A 24,211-nucleotide genomic window follows, 5' to 3' on the forward strand; every position below is an offset into this window, starting at 1 on the left:
TCCATGAGGTGAGGAGGGACGAGACTCCCTGACCACTGGGTGTCGGAGGTTTGACTCCGGTCCGCCCGGGGGGGGGAGCGACTGTCATCCGCCAGAGAGTGTGGAGGAGCGGGGATCACGCGACGGCGCATCAGAGAACCAGTGAGTGAGCTTCTTCTCTCTCTCTCTCCCCCCTCTCTCTCTCTGTCGCTCTGTGTTGATCTTTCCCTCGCCTATTCAGTTTTTTTGTTGTTGTTTTTCCCCTCCTGTCTCCTCCCAGATCGAGGAAGGCGGGGATGACCAGCCGGCAGACGGGGCCAACACACTGCCAATGTGGGGTCTGGTTGAACATGTTTAATATGTATTCTTGTGCTACTGTGGCTGTAACAAACCTCAGTTCTCATGAGAACAACAGAGTTACCTTCAAAAGTCAGTGCCATTAAACAGGAAGTGTTATTATTCAGGTAAGTTGTTTGCTATCGCACCACTTGTGCCAATTTTGAGTATGTAACATATACTTGCATTGTGTTAAGAATTATAATCTGACACATTTTAGAATGCAACAATGCACAAAATCAAGCTAGAAGTGCCTGGTTCACTTTTAAACATTCGTTCGGTATCTCACTATGGGAAACGCCTCGTGCGTGAAATCATGGAAGCAATTTTATAACACCATGACTGTCCAATGACAGACAAGTCACAGCAGTGACCAGGAAGCCCCACCTTCCTGATATAAGCCACTGTCACCTGCCTTAATGGCATTCTCATTCTCTTCCCCGTAAAGATCGAGTTGGAAGGTATCCTTCAGCAGAGTTTTTGGGATTATTAATGTTTAACTGTTTTCAAGGATGAGTCGGTGAGGTACGTCACCAAACAGTTATATTTTTTTAAAGACTGTAACTGTCAGAGAATTTACAAGCATGTCACGGTTGGTAATCTTTCTATTGTCTCTCTCCATGCTACCAAGGGTCATTACTGCACCTTTGAGGTGTTATCTACCGTATTTATTTTCGATAATGAAGAGAGATGGAATGATTTTCTGCCTTGAACTAACATGTTGCTGTGAGTCAGGAGAATAATCACTGGACCATACATAAACAGACAAGGGGCACCCATTCACAGCAGCTGCACAGCTTGGCACAAAAATGGATTGTGTGGAGCAGTGCAGATTTTCTCGCATTACGGGCAACACACGTCCCGGGTGTAATGAACACGGTGGCCAATTTATTATCCAGAGGGAATCCCCTGTACAGGGAGTGGTGTCTTCACCCACAAGTGGTGAGAGATTCAGGCAGGCTGTCGTAGATCTCTTCACATCGCACGAAAAAACTCATTGCCCTCTATTCTTCTCTCTGGTGAGCGAAGATGCACCTATGGGTGTAGATGTTCTGGCACACTCATGGCCAAATGAGCTGTTATACATCTTCCCCCCTCTCAGGGGGGAATCAGCCCAACTCTAAAAAGAGTAAGGTGGAGATAATTCATCTCCTTTATGACCAGCCCTGGCACTCTTCCCCTGCGCAGGGATCTCCTATCTCAAGCACACAGAAATATTTTCCCCTGCACCCAGACCGACTAGCTCATTGTTATTTTCCAACACATTAGGTGATACATCCACATAATACAATTCCATGTTTTTTTTTTCAAAAATATTGCTTTTATTTTCTGTTTTATAGCTTGTACAGGGTTCCCACACCTTGGTTAACTTCAAATTCAAGGACCTTTCAAGGACTTTCCAGGTCCAATATCCTCAAATTCAATGTGGATGTGGGCACACATTTCAAGTGAGAGCAAGGTTACATCGTGTTACCTTGTAAGATACATTGTTACAGTTTTCATGTGTCAAACACAACTATGCAAAAAAGCTTTTTGTTTTGCATTATTTTGATCTATTTGACAAAGATCTGATATTCTATTTGTCGTATTTCTGTTTTGCACAAAACTGAAGAATATTCGGTACATCCTATACTGTACTCTAAAATGATCTCTAACTTTTGAAATTTCATTGAAAAGAGCTTAGGCCCATGTAACCAGAAGTAAGATTAAAATACTTTTAAGTTTTTCTTGCCTCATGGGTTTACATTATATTCAACATTACATTAAATAAAACATTTGTGATAATCTGTTGCCCAAATATTTTATTTTTATTGAAAACAATATACAGTCATTGACTGAACATATTTGGCTTTGGTGTAAGCACTGAAAACATATCACAACATAGTGCAGATCAAATACATTATAAAACTGTAACGCACACAAGTTTGAGACAGTCACAATGTAAGTCAAAAACTGCGTTTATTTGCAGGCAGGCAAAAGTACATACAAGGGGCAAATCCAATGAAGAGTAGTCGTGGGAAGCGTAGGGTCAAGAGCCGGGGAATCAAAGAGATGAACAAGGGGGCAGATCTAGTGAGGGAGGTGAACGATAGCGGGGGTCGAAGTGGGGAAAACAGTTAACAACTATGGACAAGACAAGACGGGATAAGTGGGAGCGAAAGACAGGGAAACGAGAGGAATAGGGAGTTGGCAAGCTACGAGGGTAATCAAGAGTGGGGAAGTCAAAACTAGACGCGACTAGCGAGGGTCAAAACACGGGAATCTAAATACAATAACCAACCCTAAACAAACGAAAGACTAGTGAGTTATATAGGGCGAGTGCAGGTGTGAACAATGACAGGTGACGAGACGAGTGCAGGTGAAACTAATATGTGGGGATAGAAAGCGCGTGAGTGCAAGGTGGTCATAATGTTCAGGCTGAAGAGCCGAAGTGCACCAGAGGGGAGATCGCTTACTGGCGAGAGCTCGTAAAAGCAAAACCGGGCGTGGAAGCCCGATGGAGGAAAAAGAGCGTTCAGGCTCAGGGGGCGGAGCGAGGGAGCGGAAGCGAGCACGCCATGGAGTGCCTGTGTGCGAGACGGGAGATAGTGTGCGTGTGTGAGGAAGCTGAGATGGGGCAGAGGAAAGGGGTTCGTGACAGTACTCCCCTCTGAAAAGGACGGCTCCTGACGGCCACGCTGGGTTGCGTGGAGCGCGATAGAACAGAACGAGCGTGTGAGCTCGGGGAACAGAACGAGCGTGTGAGCTCGTGGGGACAGAACGAGCGTGAGTCATGGGACAGAACGATGCGAGCTCGAGGAACAGAACGAGCGTGTGAGCTCGCTGGGAACAGAACGAGCGTGTGAGCTCGCGGGAACAGAAACACACAAAACACACAAACCATATGGGGACAGAAGGCATAAAGGAAAAATGAAACAGTCCATGGGGGTCAAATGGGCAGTTCAATGCAAGGTCAAGGGGAACATAGTGGACAGGCGGGTGGTCGGGAGATCTGGGGGGCAGCCTTAGGGCAGAGACTGGGTCAGGAGGTCTGGAAGGAGACTGGAGGACAGGGACTGGGTCCGGGGGTCTGGAAGGTGACCATTGGACAGGAATAGGGTCCGGAGGCCAGGGAAGAGGCCACAGGACAGGTAGAGGAACGGTAACAAGGGGAGCAGGCAAGACCCAGTGAGGAAAGGTTTCAGGGGGCGGAGCCGTGAAAGGCGGAGTCGTGGAGGACTTGGGAGACTGAGCCTTGGAAGGCGGAGCCGTGAGAGACTCGGCAGGCGGGAATTGAGAGACCGAAGAGGCGGCGCCGAGGGAGGCTCAGGAGACGGGGCCGAGGAAGGCTCAGGAGACGGAGCCGAGGGAGGTGGAGTCGCAGGAGGCCCCAGGGGCGAGGCCCTGGTGGGCTCTGGAGGTGGAGCCGAAGGAGGCTTTAGGGGCGAAGGCCTGGAAGGCTCCGGAGGTGGAGCCGAAGGAGGCTTTAGGGGCGAGGGCCTGGAAGGCTCTGGAGGTGGAGCCAAGGGGGCTTTAGGGGCGAAGGCCTGGAAGGCTCTGGAAGTGGAGCCCATGGAGGTGGCGCCGTAGGAGGCTCCAGAGGTGAAGCCCTGGAAGGCTCTGGAGGCAGAGCCGAGGGAGGTGACGCCGTGGGTGGTGGCGCCGTAGAAGGCTCCAGGAGTGAAGCCCTGGTAGGCTCTGGAGGTGAAGCCAAGGGAGGCTTTAGAGGCGGAGCCACAGGAGGCTCCAGAGGCGAATCTCTAGAAGGCTCTGGAGTCTTAGGGAGCAGAGCTGTAGGAGGCTCGGGTGGTGGAGCCGTGGAAGGCTCAAGAGGCGGAGCCTTAGGAAGCTCTGGAGTCTTTGGGAGCAGAGCCATGAGAGGCTCGGGAGGTGGAGCCGTAGGAGGCTCGAGAGGCGGAGCCGTAGGAGGCTCGGGAGGCAGAGCCATAGGAGCCTCTAATGGCCGAGCCCTGGGAGGCTCGGGAGGTGGAGCCGTAGGAGGCTCTGGAGGGGGAGCCGTAGGAGGCTCGGGAGGCAGAGCCATAGGAGCCTCTAGTGGCCGAGCCCTGGGAGGCTCGGGAGGTGGAGCCGTAGGAGGCTCTGGAGGGGGAGCCCTGGGAGGCTCGAGAGGCTTGAGGGGGGGAGCCTTGAAAGACTCGAGAGACGAAGCCCTGAGAGGCTTGAGAGGAGGAGGAGCCCTGAAAGACTCGAGAGGGGGAGCCCTGAGAGGCTTGAGAGGGGGAGGAGCCCTGAGAGACTCGAGGGGCGGAGCCCTGAGAGGCGGAGGAGCCCTGAGAGACTCCAGAGGGGACGCCCTGAGAGGCGGAGGAGCCCTGAGAGACTCGAGAGGCAAAGCCGTGAGAGGCTTGAGGGGTGGAGCCATGAAAGACTCTAGGGATGGAGCCCTGAAAGACTCGAGAGGCGAAGCCGTGAGAGGCTTGAGGGGTGGAGCCATGAAAGACTCGAGGGATGGAGCCCTGAGAGACTCGAGAGGTGAAGCCGTGAGAGGCTTGAGGGGTGGAGCCATGAAAGACTCGAGAGGCGAAGCCGTGAGAGGCTTGAGGGGTGGAGCCATGAAAGACTCGAGGGATGGAGCCTTGAGAGACTCGAGAGGCTGGCCGTGAGAGGCTTGAGGGGTGGAGCCATGAAAGACTCGAGGGATGGAGCCTTGAGAGACTCGAGAGGCGAGCCGTGAGAGGCTTGAGGGGTGGAGCCATGAAAGACTCGAGGGATGGAGCCTTGAGAGACTCGAGAGGCGAAGCCATGAGAGGCTTGAGGGGTGGAGCCATGAAAGACTCGAGGGATGGAGCCTTGAGAGACTCGAGAGGCGAGCCGTGAGAGGCTTGAAGGGTGGAGCCCTGAGGGACTTGAGGGGTAGAGCTCTGGGAGGCTCGTGAGGAGGAGCCCTAGGAAGCTCGTGGAGGCGGAGCCCGGGAGGGCTCAGAGGGGCGAGCAGAACCCGGCAGAGCCGTGGGAGACTCTGAGGGCGGAGCAGAACCCGGCAGAGCCGTGGGAGACTCTGAGGGCGGAGCAGAGGTCTGCAGAGCCGTGGGAGACTCCGAGGGCGGAGCAGAGGTCTGCAGAGCCGTGGGAGACCCTGAGGGCGGAGCAGAGGTCTGCAGAGCCGTGGGAGACTCTGCGGGACCCTCTGCGGTCTTGAGCACAAGACGAGACTGGGGAGAAGGGGCCCTCTTCCTTCTCTTACGTCTTCGGCCAACAGGGGACGTGGCCATGGGGACGGTCGAGGCTACAGGCCCTGGCTCGCTGACCGTGGCAGACATGGGCGCTGGCTCGTTGGCCGTGGCGGGCATGGGCGCTGGCTCGTTGGCCGTGGCGGGCATGGGCGCTGGCTCGTTGGCCGTGGCGGGCATGGGCGCTGGCTCGTTGGCCGTACCAGGCTTCGAGGCTGGGGCCGTGACAGGCCTCGTGACTGGGGCCGTGTCAGGCTTAGGGACTGGGGCCGTGTCAGGCTTAGGGACTGGGGCCGTGTCAGGCTTCGAGACGGGGGCCGTGGTAGGCTTCGAGACGGGGGTCTTGGTGTGGAGCGCTGGTTCAGTGTCTGCCTCCCCCACAGTGAACGAGGAACCAGAGTACAGTAGGGCGAGGTCAATAAACTGAGCCAGGTTAAGGGGACAGCGACCACCAGGCATTAATGATGAGGTTGGCTCATTCAGACCACATTGAAAAATGGTCTTCAGAGCCACCTCATTAAATTTCACCTGGTACGCCAGGACACAAAAATCCATAATATAAGCCTCCACGGTTTGGCTCCCCTGACGCAAACCCACGAGTTGGGCCGCTGGGTCCATAATGTCGCTGCCTTGCATAGAAACCCCTTGGTCTGCGTCGGAAGAGCCATAAAACCTCTCCGGGGGTGGAGAGTTCACGGCGCTCAGACATGCATAAACGGGCTCAGGGGCAGACACAGGTGAAACCGGGTAAAAAAAAATCAGAAATAGCGCATACCTGCTGCCCCTGGGCCGTGAGCGCGTGGTCATCTCTCCACACTGTAGCTCCGCGCGCCGAATGTGACGTGCACCTCCGCTCTAGTGAGGTATTGTGACTGTCAACGGTGAGGTTGGTTATTTTGTAACGCACACAAGTTTGAGACAGTCACAATGTAAGTCAAAAACTGCGTTTATTTGCAGGCAGGCAAAAGTACATACAAGGGGCAAATCCAATGAAGAGTAGTCGTGGGAAGCGTAGGGTCAAGAGCCGGGAATCAAAGAGATGAACAAGGGGCAGATCTAGTGAGGGAGGTGAACGATAGCGGGGGTCGAAGTGGGGAAAACAGTTAACAACTATGGACAAGACAAGACGGGATAAGCGGAGCGAAAGACAGGGAAACGAGAGGAATAGGGAGTTGGCAAGCTACGAGGGTAATCAAGAGTGGGGAAGTCAAAACAAGACGCGACTAGCGAGGGTCAAAACACGGGAATCTAAATACAATAACCAACCCTAAACAAACGAAAGACTAGTGAGTTATATAGGGGCGAGTGCAGGTGTGAACAATGACAGGTGACGAGACGAGTGCAGGTGAAACTAATATGTGGGGATAGAAAGCGCGTGAGTGCAAGGTGGTCATAATGTTCAGGCTGAAGAGCCGAGTGCGCCAGAGGGGGGAGATCGTTTACGAGCAAGAGCTCGTAAAAGCAAAACCGGCGTGGAAGCCCGATGGAGGAAAAAGAGCGTCAAGGCTCAGGGGGCGGAGCGAGGAGCGGAAGCGAGCACGCTCGCGGAGTGCCTGTGTGCGAGACGGGAGATAGTGTGCGTGTGTGAGGAAGCTGAGATGGGGCAGAGGAAAGGGGTTCGTGACAAAAACATTCCAATATGGGACATTAACATAAGGCCATGAATGGATAAACAATAAGGCCATGAATGGATAAACAATATTAAACAATAAATAAAAAACACAAGGTCAGCTTAAAATATGTAACAGCAAAAACGTTCCCTGAGGTATTCTGTGGTGGTTTTCCTTTTTAAGTTGATTGTCGCTTTGTTGATTTTGTCTTCATTTGCTTTTCAATTCATTCAATTTCTTGTCGAGCGATTTTTCCACTTCCACCATTTCTGCTTTCTTTTCCTTTGCTCCCTTCCTTAAGCTGTTAGACTTGGCAATTAGAGTTAGGCTGAACCTCATTTCTCCCCCTTACCCCTTCCCCTTACCCCTCCCCCTCATTTTTGCGCGTTCATGTGAGGTGAAGTGGCATCTCAATTCTCATTTTGAGGGCTAGGGCCAAGGCGTAGGGCTACATAGCCCTTGAAACTAAGTTTGCGGAGGACTACACTTCAAAGAGAGGGGTTACAACGTATGCATTTCTCAATAGTGCCGGCATCAAACTTTTTTCATGGCTGAACGGCGAACTGAGTCGCACAAATGTAAGTATTTTCAGCAGTTTAATTGATATTATAAATATGACACTCGTGTTTTATGATACTTTTAATAAAATGTTCAAGTGGTTTTAATTGTAATGTTTTTGTTTTGAATCGCTATTTAACTGCCAGCTAGCAGTTATGCGCTATTTGTCGAGCTGAGCTATCTGATAAAGAGAGTCCAGGCAATCGATATCACAACCTGAGATGACGGCATCTTCGTTTGTTTATGTCAGCGCTTGTCGCCTCTGTTGACGTAGCAGCCTGCTAGCGGCAAGGGAAGATGACGCAAACGGTAATCGAGTGGCGTCTCATTTCTTAGAGTACGTTCTTACCCCTACCCCCCTTCACTCGATATTGAGGGCCAAGGGGAAGATGCAGACAAAGGGGGAGGGGTAAGGGGGAGAAATGAGATTGGCCCTTAGTTTGCCTGTTTTCTCTGCCTCAAGAGCCAATTTGTCAGCAGAGGTCTCAAGTGCATCCATGTCAGTCTTTTTTTCTTCATTTTAAGTTCCTCAATTTCATCCAGCACATATTTTCTCTTATTGTTTTTTTCCGCATCATCTCTCTTTCTTCTCATATCCTCAAGATGTGTGATGTATCTCTGTCAAGCACCTCCAACTGACCTCAATAGCGGTCTGTCAATTGTGACATTCTTGGTGCCACCCACAGCCCTGAGGTGGTCCGAAATGCACCTCTGTGCCACGTACGAATCTTCTGAAAGGTTATCATCCTCAATTTGATGGTTGATTGAAAATCCACGCTCTACAGAGGCTTGCCCATGTGAGAGGAGGAGTTGGCGGCAGAGTCTCCATAGCTTTTCATATGGTTTCTGTGTGGACATCCTGTCATGCAAAAATGTGTCAATCCTGTCTGTGTATGGATCAAAGTGGGAAAATTGTGAACTCTGAGGCAGCACAATCTCCTCAATGAATTGACTGTAGAGTCGAATTAACTCGTCACAGTCTTCTTCATTTACACAGTGGACATGCACAAGGTATGTCAAAGCCTTCCTGAACTTAGTTATTTTGACACCTGTGTCTTTGCAAGCCATTTCCCTTGGATCAAGGAAGGAAAGGTGAGAGACAAGAGGGTATTTGAGGGGGGACTTCTCGATTAACTTCTGTACAGTTAACACCAAGCACTTCTTGCAACTGTGTTTGAAGAGCAGGAGTGTTTTCTGTCCTATTGTCTTCAATGTGGACACGTCCCTCAAAATTCTCCCTGTAATAAAACCCAAGTCCACCTGTGAGGAGTCAACATGACAGTCTTGATCTCCCACCTCAATGTCCAGAAGTTTATGAGGTGTTGTTGCTTTCTTTATGATGTCTTTTTTGATGCATCTGCACATCAGGCTCTTCAGCAGCTTGAACAGGTCTGTTGAAACAAATGGCACCATGGGCTTATCAGTCTGGTAGCATGCAAGAAATGGAGTGCGTATACAGCAGTGCAGAGATCGTTCACACACCGAGTCTATTTCTTCTGTGCTGCTAACGCTGAATTAAAGTGTTCTTGGTCAAAATTAACATGAAAATGTAGTAATTTCACCATACATGCATTTAATTAAATACGACTATTTTTCACAGTCATCTTTTTACTTTAAGACCAGGGTAAAGCAAGGAAAACTACAATTTACTTCAAGGTGACATAATGAATGACACTCGTCTCATTCGTGGAAGTGGAAAAACAAGTTATTTGTGATGCAATATTTATTGTATAAAGATTTATTATGCAAAAGAAAAGGTATGAGTCTGCTGTTTTTGTCAATTTTAATTTAAAATGTTTGCGATTTTAATATAACTACATTGTTCAATATGTTACCACTTGCTTGAGCAACTTAAAATATAATCTATATTATATAGAAGTAATGCTTTGAATAATACGTTGTTTAAATTGTGTTAAACGTAAATACGTCTATTAAAGAGTATGTGTACAAAGAGAATCGCACTGGTGCCAACTTTTTTTTAAATAAAAGTTGCTGATAACTTCTGGATTTGAAATACAAATAGTGAGTAAGTGTTTGTGGTACAGCCGCGGATCAGTTGCGCACTGCAAATGCAGCATAATGTGAAAGCGCTATAGCGTGTGCTGCTCCTGTACCACACGCACGCAGTATGTGTGAAACGGGCGTAACATTTCACAGTGAGACATTTAAGTAACAGCAAAAAACAGCTAGCAGCTAACATTCAATCAACATTTCTGTCAGATGCAGGCTATGGTAGGACTTACCTGCTTTCGATTTCCGAAGTGCCGTCTTGTGTGTAGATCCAGCCGCATGACTTGAGAGCGCCGCTTCTCCCATGCTATCCACTTTGATTGATTTACAACAGGCTTTGCACCTGGCTAAGTGATGGCCCTTTGGATCTCTGGCAAGCCATTCTTTATCATTTTCTTTGGTGAGCCAAATATCCTGAAATTTACATTTTCCAGGCATCACGTTTCAGCCTATTTTTGCAATGTCTGTGAGTGGGAAACGTTGAGGTACCAGCGGCGTGAACGTCATGGCAGCGTACAAAACAAAAGTACCTCGGCGGGAAACACTTAACGTAAATGCGGCGTAACTAACGTAAATCAAGCAGGCTAGTATGCAGCATAAGCCACGAAGTGTTGGCGAAATAAAAAATTAATGGACAGATTTTTTTTTCCAGAAAACTTCTTGCACAAAATAAATTCAAGCACTTTCAAGGACCTGTATCTATGTATGTTTATTTTCAAGAACTTTCCAGGGCCTTGAATTTTATTTTTCAGATTCACAAACTTTCAAGGATTTCAAGGACCCGTGGGAACCCTGCTTGTAGAAATCACTAAAATAACTTTAAGATAGGAGCATTTGCCTCAAGGTCAGCTGCCTTCTCAAAAAAAAATCCTTTTACGTTTAGATAAAGACTGTGAGTTGATGCCAGACTTTATATACAAAGTCGCATGACCTCAGGATTTGCAGGGACCCCCTTTTCAAAATTATTCACAACAATTTTACCAACTCCCTCATTGCTCCTCTCTCCAGCCTCTTAAATGTTTGCATCCCCCAGGATACAAAAACAAAGTGGGTTAAATGTAAGATTTAGAGGTCATTAGTGTTGTTACGTGTTTTAATGGGTAAATAGTGTGTCAGTAGAAAGTAGCTTAAATCATTACATACCTTCTTTACTTCTATGATTCTTTAAAACTTCATGGACCATTTGTTCTGAAATACAAATGAACATATTATTCTATGACAGAATACTTCATATTTGGTATGAAAGACATCACAGGAATGGATGGTTTTCATTTTCACATCCTTTCGTGCATGTTGTTTGTGCCAGGAATTTCACCTTGGTATGAATAGAACATTACAAATCAGCTAATCTCTCTAGTTTCACATGTGTACTATTTAACATCACATTTGGTGCAATCTGTTGTCACTTATTAACATGAATGACAAGCATTGAGTGAGCTCTGACCTCTGCTAAAGACGTCCTCAGTGCCAGATTTGGTCTTACAGAGACTGAGTCGAGATCTCTTGGCAGAGGGCGGGAGCTCTGGAGGGCTGGAGTCCGGCAGCGCTGAGCTCTCTGAAGCCAGGGGAAGAACACAATACTCAGCTAGAAGAGACACAAGCACCCCTACATTACTCATGACTGTAAACAGACATACTGTGAATAATAACATTGACATTTTATAGATCAGGCACTTAATGTGATAATGAAGTAACTTAGTGCATACACTGTAAAACTGGGTAACCGGCAATTGTTAATTTAAGGAACTATTTCTACTTGATCTAACCACTAAACTCACTTTTTTTTGTTTAATTAAACCAGTTAATTTAGATGTGACCACATCAAGCACACTTTTTTAGGTAAACTTTTTTCCATTGTAGGCTATATGTTGTGAGAGCCAACTCCAATACAATCTTAATCCATGGAATTATTTCCGATCAGTTTTACCAGAGATGAGCTGCTGAATATTCGGCAGCAAACACCAGATAATCTTTTACCGGTATTTTATTATTCAGACGTTTTGTCAGAACTTTTAGTTGGAAGAGCTTCATTGCTGTACCAAGTGTGCTAAAAGACCCAAACGTGGGAAGCGAGCCAGGGCGCTGGTCAAGCTCTGACTGCTTCAAACCGCAAGCCAAGCATCCCTCAAGCGACTCTCCAATCTCTTCCTAACAAAATGGACAAATGATTTCTCCTCTCCTGCAAAAATAAGGACTTTGTAAATTCTGCTGCATTGTGCTTCATGGAAACCTGGCTAAGTGAAGCAATTCCGGACAGTGCATTACATCTACCAGGCTTTCAGCTGTTCAGAGCAAATTGTACCGCAGATTTAACGAGGAAAACGAGAGGCAGTGGAACTCAAACAATCAGCACTGGTGCCCCCCAGGGATGTGTGCTCTCCCCACCATTCTTCTCCCTCTACACAAATGACTGCACCACCAAGGACCCCTCTGTCAAGCTCCTGAAGTTCGTAGAAGACACTACAGTCATTGGCCTCATCCAAGATGACAATGAGTCTGCATACAGAAGGGAGGTTGAACCGTCTGGTGCAGTCAAATCAACCTGGAGCTGAACATGCTTAAAACAGTGGAGATGATAGTGGAATTCAGGACAAACACACCAACCCCACTCACCATTTTGAACAACACTGTGGCAGCAGTGGAGTTATTCAAGTTCCTGGGTACTACCATCTCACAGGAAGTGGGAAACCCACATAGACTAAATATTGAAAAATGCCCAGCAGAGGTTGTACTTCCTTCGCAGTTGTGGAAGTTCAACCTGTCACAGGCGCAACTGATACATTTCTACTCAGCAGTCATTGAGTCTGTCCTCTGAACTTCTATAACTGTCTGGTTTGGTTCAGTTACCAAGTAAGACATCAGAAAACTTCAAAGGATAGTTCAGACCACTGAGAGGATTATTGGCACTCCCCTGCCCACCCTGCTAGAAATTTACACGAGTGATGAAAAGGGCTGGTAAAAGCACTCTTGACCCCATTCACCAAGCACACTTCCTCTTCGAACTGTTGCCCTCTGGCTGGCTCTCCAGAGCAATGAGCACTAGAACAGTCAGGCACAGAAACAGTTTTTTTCCTCAGGCCATCCACCTCATGAGCAGTTAAATCTGCCCCCAGATACTTTACTTTGGTCAAAACAACCTCACCTCTTCTCACATGCATACCTAAAAGAACAACCTGCTTTACTGACCGAAAAGTGTGTCTTTCATGTTTAATTGTATATGTTTGTATGTATTTATATACGATGCATTCTCTTGCACTGAAAGCTTCTGTCACCATGACAAATTCCTTGTGCGTGTAAGCATATTGGCAATAAAGCTCATTCTGATTCTGATACAATCTTAATCCATTGAATTAGAAATAAAATATTTAATCATCTTCCCTATTAGCTATAGAAATGTTTAAAGTATAATTTTTTTTACAATAAAAACAGTAATATTATTAATAAAATTATTCTCATACTGTAATTGGGACAAATTATATATTACTCACAAAAACATAAATCTCAGTACTGTATTCTGAAAAATAATTATAAACGAATTAAATATATTACTTAAATAGTACAAAGTTGAAATCGTAAGCATGCAGGATGGTGGTATTTGTTGAATTGAATTGAATTTATGCTGATTTGTAATTTATGCAAAAATAATTGATGAATGTGTAAAATTATTTAGGCAAAGTCCTCAATGAGACTCAATAATTGATTAAGGATTTTGCCAGAATAATTTTGCACATTTATCAAATGTTTAACAAATCATCATAAAGCAGTTCATTAATACCAATTAAAGCACATTTTTCAGGTTAACTTTTTTTTTTCACTGTAGGCTATACATTATATTGTGAGAACTACTTCAGTAGCTAGCTAAATAAAGCAAGATTATTTTTATTACTGTATTGCAGTAATGAGAATAAAATTTTTTGCAATTACAGTAACAAGAAATTGGAGGAGGGAGGGGGTGCTTAACTGTAATGAAAATAATGGCAAATCGTAAAGGGTTTATTGTCTTTATGCAAAATATAATTGTGCCATGCAATATGAACAAAAACATTTCTCTGTGAGATTCACTAAGACAGACATGAACAAGCAGACAGACTGTTAAGACTCTCACACAGCACATCTGACAACACAGTGGGATCAAGCCAACAGACTATAATAACAGATTCCACTGTTAGTCTAGATAAGCTCAAGATAAGGCACTTTTGCTCATCTCAGCACATGTAGTTCAGATTCTCAATGTCTTCATTAGCTTTGTTTTGTACTAAAATGCTTCTAAATGCCCATAGAGTATCGGCTATATAAAAACCAATTGGCATGATTTGGGGAAATCTAATTGCAATTAGTTACGTTTTAACCAGCAGGTTCCAGATAAACTTGAGACACACTAAAATTTGCCAAAGATAGATACCACATCAGTTAAGCTTCATGGGTTGTGCTTGTTTGATATGGATGTCAATATTGTGAATGCCGCCTTTAGATAATGAGATGCCAGTGAATTGGAAAGCATGAGACAGGTAAATTGTATTCCTTTGAAATAAGACATTCTGTTCCAAAAACCTAGTGAGCAACCTTTGCCCCTGAGGTAGCATTCTAACTTGAATTACTTCTCAAGTGACTGATTTGGAACGCTCTACATACACAACTCCATGCATCATACAATTAGCAATTCGCAAAGGGAGACTTTCCTCACAATTTATTTACAAAAGAGTTCCGTGATACCAGGTTGCTAAGCTAACAACGAAATACTCTAATAAACATATATATATATATATATATATATATATATATATATATATATATATATATATATATATATAAAATATAATATATATAACTATTTAACACAATATTTGTGTATAATTTATATATATATATATATATATGTATAAAATATACAGGATAATAGACGTCTCATGCAGGATGTCATAATTTCAGCCAAAATATGGGACTGATGGCATCTCTACACCTTTTTTAACAGCACGAAATAATATTTTTTTTGCACACATATAAGAAGTGAATTTGATCTAATGTAAACCCTGTATTGCCATACAACACATTTTTCACTGATCGGTCATTCATAAGACGACTACTAAACAAACATAAGGATTGCATGTTTATATACTTGGCAGTGCTATGGCAAGCCCAGCTACTGGAGTCACTGAAAGATCCATTACTCATAGTTTTTCCCAGAAGAAAGGGAAAGATAAATCATTTACTACTTTCTAAGGAGCTGACAACGAAATTCTTTGTAATGTCACCACCCAGAAACATTCAGGAAATACACATATATCCATGTGTGTGTGTCTGGTGCAGATTTCTGAGTGAATGAATGAAAAGAATTTTCAGATTAGTATGATGGAAACTACTGGCTCAAGCTATAGGTTCCAGCCCCGAGGTAGTCTTCTGAAAGCACAACCCTACAAATGCAGACGGTAGGGCCATTGAAACATGATGCACAAGATCTAATGTACCCCAAACAGAGGTGTGTGATCAGAGACACCAATGACAGCTTTTAAGCATAAAAGTGTGAGAGTAACCTGTCAACACCGAACTGAGCTCTGACAACTGAGGGCTCTGCAAGCTTTTAAAAAGTGTATCACTATCAGTGATAAACAAACTCAAGAACAACTCTCTCTCATTCTGTACTGTGCTCTAGGGGTGGGCGATATGACCAAAATCTTCAAAGAGTCTACTTGGTTTTAATCAATACAAGGGCTGTCGATTTAAAGCGTTAATTCAGTGCGATTTTATTTAAAATAACACGTAAAAAAAAACAAAAACGCAATTAATCGCAATGCCACCGGACCGTAATAAGGAAGATTCCTGAGAAATGCAAGCTTGTAGTACCACCTGTTTACTCCAGAGGGCAGTAATGGAAATTTCAGCTGTGTGGCAACGCACAGTTTATGCAGTGAATAAAACAAACATCCAGCAGACAGCACAATACAAACATGCGTTATGTTCTTGCGTTCAAAACACTTGATGGAGTGCAAATTCGAACTTTAAGGAATCTCAAGATGTGTTCTAAGTATTAAACTATATTTAACTTGACACAGTGACCTAAACATTTTATGTTTATGATGCAACACACCCAAGATGCTACACAAGCATGTCTGATGCAGGTGTAAATTGACGGGTCCTAAAACAAGTCCTCATAATAAATCTCCAACTGACTGACAAATTCACTTGTGAAATGGACTGCTGTGAAATGTATGCCAATGATTGACTTATGATCAATAATATGGTAGTAAACAATACATTGTATTCTAAAGCTGCTTTTTGTATTGTCTTATCAATGATTAACTCTTCTGCTACAAGAATGTAATGCATTTTAATTATCTGAATATTTTTTTATTTATATATATACATTTTTTAATATTTAAAGATAACTACGTATAATTTCATCATTATATATTGAATTATTGTTATACGAGGGGCTTTCTCAACAAATATGCGATTAATCAGGACACCATGTAATTCATTTGATTAAAAATGTTAATCGATTGACAGCTCTAATCAATGCTAAATTTGACATTATGCCACATTTCAGTCTGATATGTTGTTGACCAATAATATTATTATTATAGACTTTCCTCAAGAAACTCATCATCTTCTCAAAGCAATGCAACAAAGAAAATAATACACAAGAAATATCCAATGTAAATAAACACTTAATGATTTAAACAATCTCTATAGAGAAAATAACTGTATGAATATCTGAAGTCAAACAAATACACATCAGGTATCGCACTGAGGAGCCGAGCCAAAGACCCGGCACTTTCAGCGGTTGGTTCAGTGTTATGCCTGGAGGGACACAACGTCTCGTTCCCTCCATCAGGGAACGGAGGTGTAAGGGGGTTAAGATGGGCAAGGAGGAGGCGAGAACCGGCTTGTCAATATAAATAATAATTTAATGGAAACTTAAACCAAAAGCACAAACATAAACACACACATGATGGACATGCCCGTAATTCTCTCTCTCTCGAACCGTCGTCACCGGCCGCCTTTATCCCTTGAGCGCCCCATCAAGCCAATTGGGGACCGGGCGTGCGACATTCTAGCCCTGCCCCGCCCCCCTCCGCTCCACAGGAGGTTACGTCAGTAACCGAGACGTTCCCCGTCTGTCACTCACTCAACGTTGTGTCGATGAGTTGACACTAGGGGTCCCCATGGAAAACGCCACAAGAGCTGAACCGAGTTACGCAGACTGGCGGTGCGAGATGGGCAAACCTCTGTGTGCCTCGTAGCCAGCGCAGCAAGCCCTCGCATAACTACCCTCAACACACTGGCAGGCATGAAGCGGTCCCCTGCACCTAGGGGAATGGCTAACTGCTCAGAAGTATAAGGACTGGCTAGCCCAGCCGGGGCCTTCTCTCTATTATTCTCCCCTGTAAAAGGAACAAAGTAGTTCGGCTGGGGGCCAAATATATGGTCCAAGCTGGCGGGGGGGTTAGGTAGAATATACACACGGTCTTACCGGTTAGGAGCGGAAGCACATCATGTGGAGCGGCATTGTGGTAGATCCTACCCAAGGAGGGATGAATTACTACAAACACGGCGACCCACTGCAGAGGGCCCTCTGTCCAAGGAAGACGCGGTTTACCGATAGGGAAACCATTTTGCGGGATATACATCACACGGGGTTGCCGGAGGGGACAACCAGCACATATGGAGCACTTACCTCAGTTCGGGGGCCTAGTGACGCCGTACCGGGGTGGCAGCGAGCCTCTCCGAAGACTCGACGGCCGCTAGGCTAGGAAGGAAGAATGTCCAGGGTTCACACTTCCTGCGAACACAACTGGGGAAAGAGCGCACGTCTTCGCCTCAAGGGAGGGGAAAGGCGCTATGCACAAGCGACACACCCGGCTAGCTGACCCGAACTTACCTGTCTGTGTCACCTGATAACACACAGGATGAAACTGGCTCAACCCTGAGGTTATAGAACCTCGCAAAGGTGTTAGGTGTTGCCCAACCCGCGGCTCTATATATGTCTGCTAGAGAGGTGCCATGAGACAACGCCCACGAAGACGCAACGCCCCTGGTAGAATGCCAGCAGGGGGCAGCACGTGCTGGGCGTGGTATGCCATTGTGATGGCATCAACGACCCAGTGGGCGATCCTCTGTTTGGAGACAGCGCTTCCCTTCTGCTGTCCGCCGAAGCAAACAAAGAGCTGCTCGGAGCTTCTAAAGCTCTGCGTGCGGTCCAAATAGATGTGAAGAGCACGCACTGGACACAGCAATGCCAAGGCTAGGTCTGCCTCCTGGGGCAGCGCTTGCAGGTTCACCACTTGATCCCTAAAAGGGGTCGTGGTAACCTTGGCCATGTAGCCCTGTCGGGGTCTCAGGATGACGTGAGAGTAAGCCGGACCGAACTCTAGACACAGTTCGCTAACAGAGAACGCCTGCAGGTGAAATGAGAAAAAATTTAAATATTTTTAATTTGTTTTACATCAGATGAAAATTACATTTTCCGCTATGTGTTTGGTATAAAGAAAAGATGCATCAGATTGATAAGCTGCAGTCTGTAGGACGAGAAATTCATTCATATAATTCCCGCATGTAATAACAGTTTCGGTGACTAGAGAAAAACCTGAATAACAAGTCACGTTACTTTCCTGTTGCTAACATTTCCTATGACTCAACAAGAAGCCATTATTTGAAATTCCCCTCTTAATGGCTTTAAGAGCTATTGAGTTTCTTGTTTGTCATGGCTGGGATGATTCATCTTGGCCGTTTATTTTGATTTGATTTTGTAAGTTTCTGGTCTCTTTGTGCTTCAAAGTGTCTCTACATACTTCCCTACTTTATAGTATGCCAAAAACAATATGCCAAAGGAGTAGTATGTCCGATTCTTTTTTTACTGTTTTTATCAAACAGTAAGCGAGAAAGTGAGAAAACACTAGACTATCCCATAATCTCTGGAGCTGAGGAGATGTCACGTTCAAAATGCTGGATTTAAAAGAAAGGTGGTGAACCATGAATAGGAAGACTCTTTTTAACTGTAATTGAAATACAGTATATGGTGCTCACCAGAGTAATTATTTTTTGCAGTTGTTGTTATCACGTCATATATTTGGGTCACAAGGTCAAAACCCACATCCCCGGATGAAGTAAATCTGGAATCTATTTATAATTCTCACATGCAAACCTAAAAGAACGACCTGTTTTACTGACCAAGAAGAGCGTCTTTCATCAAATACTGTACATACTCTGACAATACATGACTTTGGACGCAGGTAACATTTTGATTGTTTCCTCCCCATGCCGGATTTGTGTCCACTGGTCTGTTAATTAGATTGCATATGCAGTGACCCCAAAACATTTTTTGGACACTTTAGCCACACTAAAAATTTGACTTTTGATAACATTTCATTTTATAACAAAATATCAAACCAGCTTACATTTACATTTAGTAATTGAGAAGACGTTTTTATCCAAAGTGACTTAAAAAATATCCAACTGCAATCAGCAAACGAGTGATGCTAGACCTTTTCTCTGCCTCAGAGCTACAGGTTTTGCACTTTTTAGGGGAATCAGCCTTTATGAATGGCTTACCAATAGTTGTAACTAAGTTATGATATTAGATATGAGGAATTATTTTAAATATTGCACAGTTCACCTTTAAGTCATGGTTTTATGTTTTACTTCTGATTGCTGAGCAGTTACATTACAAATGCAAGGATTGGGTTTGAGATGTGACTGGCAAGTAAAACTGAGGTTGTCACAGGATTGCTGTCATTATAATGTGTTCTCACCTGCATTCTCTCTGGGTTTCAGTCCCTCCTGACCTTTGGGCAGAAAGCCACCATGAGCCCAGTCAAGCATGGGCTTTATCTGCTCTTCAAGACTGTCTGACTCACATGGAGGAAAAGTCTTCTCTGCGCGAATACTAGCCACCTGAGGGACACACAGCAAGAGGACAAGATAGAAAGAGAATAGTATTTCAGCTTTATGGAAGTCAACTATCCTTGATCTTAACAGTAGGTCATCTGAGATCTCTTTTGTTCAAGTTAAGAAGCATCAGGCAAAGCTTCTTGTGAAAATTAAACCAAAGATTTGTCAGTATTCTTATCTGGGAATGGCAGCTCTCTTATCTCGTCTCATTGATTAAACTGCAGGTTCAGCCAGCGCCACACTAGCAGACTCAAAACAAAATCAATCTTGGTCGAAGGTGTCACACCTGCTGATTATTTTGCTGAGATCTCACTGTCTTCAGTCGGAGGTATGACACAATTGATATAAAATGTGGTGAAAAACATACCAACTCACCGCAATTCTCTCTCTCTTAATCCCGGTCACGGTTAGCTTGCCAAAATAACAAAAGGAGTACCGCATGAGCATAGGCAATTGTAAAAGAGTGATTTAGGATGTGATTTATGGAGTAACTTTCCCTTGTGAAAGTGTGCAATTGTGTATTTATCCCCGAGGCTTGACGTAGAACACATATGTCCATATGCAGCTTTCAGTGAGTAAAGAAATTATGTTCAATAAAAACAGATTGTTGTGCAGCTGCTTTCTAGTGAATTTCTTTTGCATTTTAGTGAAGAAAAGAGCTTGGTAACAGAACCCCTTTGGATTACAATCAGCATTTGAGATGATATGCAGTTTAGTATGATAACATATGAAAACATTCAGAACAGTGTGACATCTTGTCAGTTCTTTAGTAAAAAAAAAGAAGCTCATTGGTCACTTGACGAGAACACAAGAGTCCGCCTCTGTGACAGAATAATGTTTTCAAGAAAGCCTGATCATGCTTTTTCAGTGTTTGAAGCCATTAACTCAGCAGGGAGTCCCGAAGGACAAGTGATTAAACACCTCCCGCTGACAACGTTAATGTGCGCTTCGTTTCCCTCCACCTGGTCGACAATTACCAGTATGTTAATGAAGCTCACACCTGAAAATCACTGGAAAAATCTGGTAGTGTGGAGTCAGGTTTAGACTCCTGCCTCCTATTAGATTTTGGAGATGTTAAATGTGCTTCATGTAGGAACAACTAAACTAACTGGATTAAGTAAAAAAAAATATTACTATTAAGTAAAATATATTCAATTTGACCACATTAGGTAACCAACCAAAAAAAATGTTTAGGGTCAGATCGAGTACAAATAGTTTCTTATCAATTGCAAGTTACCACTATTTACAGTGTGTGTTATTTGTTATGACTTTGAAGATTTTGAACATAACATTTTATGCAGAAATCCAGGTATATCCAAAGTGTTTGCAAAATTTTTCCTGCAACTGTATGTCAATATATTAAAAAAACCTGAAAACAAATACTTGACTGAAATAGACATACAAATGTGGGGGCAGAAAAAGTGAATATACTGGATATGTGTGCTGTATCTCAAAAACAAACATTCAGTAAGACTATACACTCTATGGAAAATGTAGAAAAATTGCAGACTGTTAATCATGCTCTATAGAGAATGCACGAGAGAGAGACAGAGAATTAAAGAGCGAGACTCAAGAGCAGCCAGTCCTTTAGTGCTGGTGCATGACTGGGCTTGGAGGATTTTGTTCAGTTTATTCAAAGTTACAATTTGGAGAGAGATAATTAAGGAACCTCTGGGAATTCCAGAGTTTCCAGATGAGTGTTTTCCCAGTCTTCTGTTGATCTCATTCACAAATACATTGTTCAAAACAAAACAGAAACCATGCACACGCTTCTATATTTTGGAAGAGCAGGTGCATATTTGTATCATTGTCCTCTGCTATATCAACTTCAGGTGTCGTATGTTGCAGCGCAGTATATAACTTCCCCTAAAGCAAAAATAATCTCTTAGAGGTTTTCAATAACAATTAACAGAGATTCCTCACTGATCTTACCTCCAGGGCCTGGAATATGGCTCTGCGGTATGAGGCCAGCTTGTTGTAGGATGACTGGTTGAAAAACTTTGGGAAGGCTGTAATGGAGTCCAGTTTGTCAGCAGATACCTGCAAAATATTTGATATATGTCTTATTTGATGCAGCCAAATGTTTTTTTTTATTATTCACACAATAACAAAACTTAGGTTGGGACAAGTTATGTCAAAAGAACGAGTCAACAATAAAATATAAAAAACAGTAAATAGTATTTTATGGTATCTGTACTTCTGACTCAATTTGGCAAGTGCTGTCATGGTTTGAAGACAGTGGCTACAAAATTAATGGTGCATTTCTATTTAATTAGGGTAATTTTCAGGAATAACAGAAATGTGTTGTTTCTGATTTTTTAGGAGTTTTTATTTTTGGTAGTAGCACATATAGATTTAAACTCTATAAAAAGTCAACAGTAAGTTAAAAATTCTAATTCAGCCTAATGCAGTTGTTCTGAAAGTGTGGGACATGCCACACTTTTTCATTGTTTAGCAAAACACTAGCTATGTTTCCATTAGCTGCTGTGACTCTTCTTTAATAAAATACTCACAGTTTAGGACATGCAGACTCCCAAACACTGTAAAGAGATTGTCTGATGTCTGGGAGTTACAGTACATCATACAGTTCATGTGTGTGTGTGCGTTTCTCAAATTCTTATGACTATATCATGCAGATCTATAAGTAATTTTTTTAAAGTGTCAATAAACCTGATCTTCGACACAGTTCAAGTTTGTATTCAACTTATTTACTCTGCAAACTATTACGTGTGTGTGCAGCATCAACATTGATTTGCGGCGGTTGATCTGAAGGATGTGTACTTCCACATCTTGGTTCTACCTCGACACAGACCCTTCCTACGATTTGCTTTCGAGGGTCGGATGTATCAGTACAAGGTCCTCCCCTTTGGCTCGTCCCTGTTGCCTCACGTTTTCACAAAAGTCGCGGAGGCAGCCCTTGCCCCGTTAAGGGAAGTTGCCATTCGCATCCTAAACTACCTTGACAACTAGCTGATTCTAGCTCACTCTCGAGACCTGTTGTGTGTGCACAGGGGCCTGGTGCTCAGGCACCTCAGCCGCATAGGGCTTCGGGTCAACTGGAAAAAGAGCAAGCTCTCCCCGATGCATCGGACTCAGTCTCGATGATAGCACGCCTCACGAGCGAGCACACACAGTCAGTGCTGCACTGCCTGAAGTCATTCAGGCAGACATCAGCGGTTCCACTGAAACACTTTCAGAGGCTTCTGAGGTATATGGCATCCTCGGCGGAGGTCACGCATGGGCATTGCGCCATAACACACATCGCGTTGCCATCAAGCCGATCTGCCCCCACTTGTTCAGCCCTTTGACAGACCTTGCTTTTCTGCAGGCAGCAGTTCCCCTACAGCAAGTGTCCATGTGCGTTGTTGTTACGACATATGCCTCCAAGCTAGGCTGAGGCGCCATGTGCAATGGACACGCAGCCGCCGTTTCCTGGACGGGGCCGCAACTGTGATGGCATATCAACTGCCTTGAGTTGTTGGCAGTACTGCTCACACTGCGGAGGCTTTTGCTCTTGATCCAGGGCAAGCATGTGTTGGTCCGGACGGACAACACAGCAACGGTAGCGTATATAAACCGCCAAGGCGGCTTACACTCACGTCACAAATCGCCCGCCGTCTACACCTCTTGAGTGAGTGGCAGCTGAGGTTACTGTGGGACACTCACATCCCGGGCAACCTCAATGCCACAGCGAGGCAAAGACCCCCAGAGATGCACAGTTGGGTCAGTGCTCTCCTTCCTGCAGGAGATGCTGGAGGGATAGTTGTCCCCCCCCACCTTGAAGGTGTATGTTGCTGCCATAGCGGCACACCACGACGTAGTGGATGATAAGTTCCTAGGGAAGCATGACCTGATCATCAGGTTCCTGAGAAGTGCTTGGAGGCCCTAGTGCCATAGAGTCAGTCGAGCTGAAAGCCCTCTCCTTGAAGATGTGGGAAGGTAACGCTGTCTTCAAACAGAAGCTTGCCCAATAGGATCGTGGAAGCAATAGTGCTGGCATACCAGGCCCAGGCCATGCCCGCCCCTTTGGGAATACTAGCACACTCTACAAGGTGTAAGTCGCCCTCGTGGACACTAGCCAATGGCATCTCTCTAGCAGACTAGTGTGCCCTGTACTGGGGTAGGTGCTCCACAGGTGCCGGTTACCTCCGGTAGCCCACTGTGATGTATTTTACACGGTACGGTCCCCCTATCTGTAGATCCCTTGGGCAAAGGGTCGCTGTGATTGTAGAGCTCCTCCCCTTCGGCAGGACCTACCACCACGCCCCTTCCATGTGCGGCTGGTGAGCCCACATGACATGCTTGCCACATGTTTACCTCCCCTAGTCCACGTAACACAGTTCAGCAGTTGTGGCATTTTGTATAGGTATCCCTAGTGTCACTATATCGACACAACGTCAGTGACAGATGGGGAACGTCTTGGTTACTGACATAACCTCTGTTCCCTCATGGAAGAAACTAGACATAGTGTCCCTCTTGCCACAACGCCGTTCTACACGCTGAATTGTCCGGGACACTGTCTTGGCCCCTCAGCACAAAACCTGAATGAGTGGTCTGCTACTTTTATATCCGTAAGTCCGGGGGAGTGGCATGCAAATTCCACTAGCCAATTCTCATTGGCCTTTTCTCAAAGATCAGAGGTGTTTGGGGCTCCCAAGA

At 44.8% G+C, this 24,211-nt stretch overlaps 1 protein-coding gene and 1 long non-coding RNA gene across 4 annotated transcripts in view; one reads left to right on the forward strand and one right to left on the reverse strand.

Annotated features, from left to right (window-relative positions):
• Positions 1-24,211, reverse strand: part of LOC127629293 (DNA (cytosine-5)-methyltransferase 3B-like) — an 84,585-nt gene that overhangs the window by 12,632 nt on the left and 47,742 nt on the right. For 2 of the 3 annotated variants that reach the window (XM_052106450.1, XM_052106449.1), the window contains exons 8-11: positions 21,485-21,592; positions 19,414-19,555; positions 11,109-11,249; positions 10,808-10,852 (exon numbers count right to left, since the gene is read on the reverse strand). In XM_052106450.1, the coding sequence (XP_051962410.1) occupies positions 10,808-10,852; positions 11,109-11,249; positions 19,414-19,555; positions 21,485-21,592 (436 nt within the window). The remainder of the gene's footprint in view (positions 1-10,807; positions 10,853-11,108; positions 11,250-19,413; positions 19,556-21,484; positions 21,593-24,211) is intronic. The other variant, XM_052106451.1, reaches the window with a different exon arrangement.
• Positions 266-20,106, forward strand: LOC127629301 (uncharacterized). The gene is made up of 3 exons (XR_007968755.1): positions 266-443; positions 19,436-19,638; positions 19,777-20,106. It is a non-coding gene; the product is annotated as an uncharacterized LOC127629301 (long non-coding RNA).

The sequence above is a fragment of the Xyrauchen texanus genome, chromosome 35, assembly GCF_025860055.1.
Source record: "Xyrauchen texanus isolate HMW12.3.18 chromosome 35, RBS_HiC_50CHRs, whole genome shotgun sequence".
In the NCBI taxonomy this organism is placed as follows: domain Eukaryota; kingdom Metazoa; phylum Chordata; class Actinopteri; order Cypriniformes; family Catostomidae; genus Xyrauchen; species Xyrauchen texanus.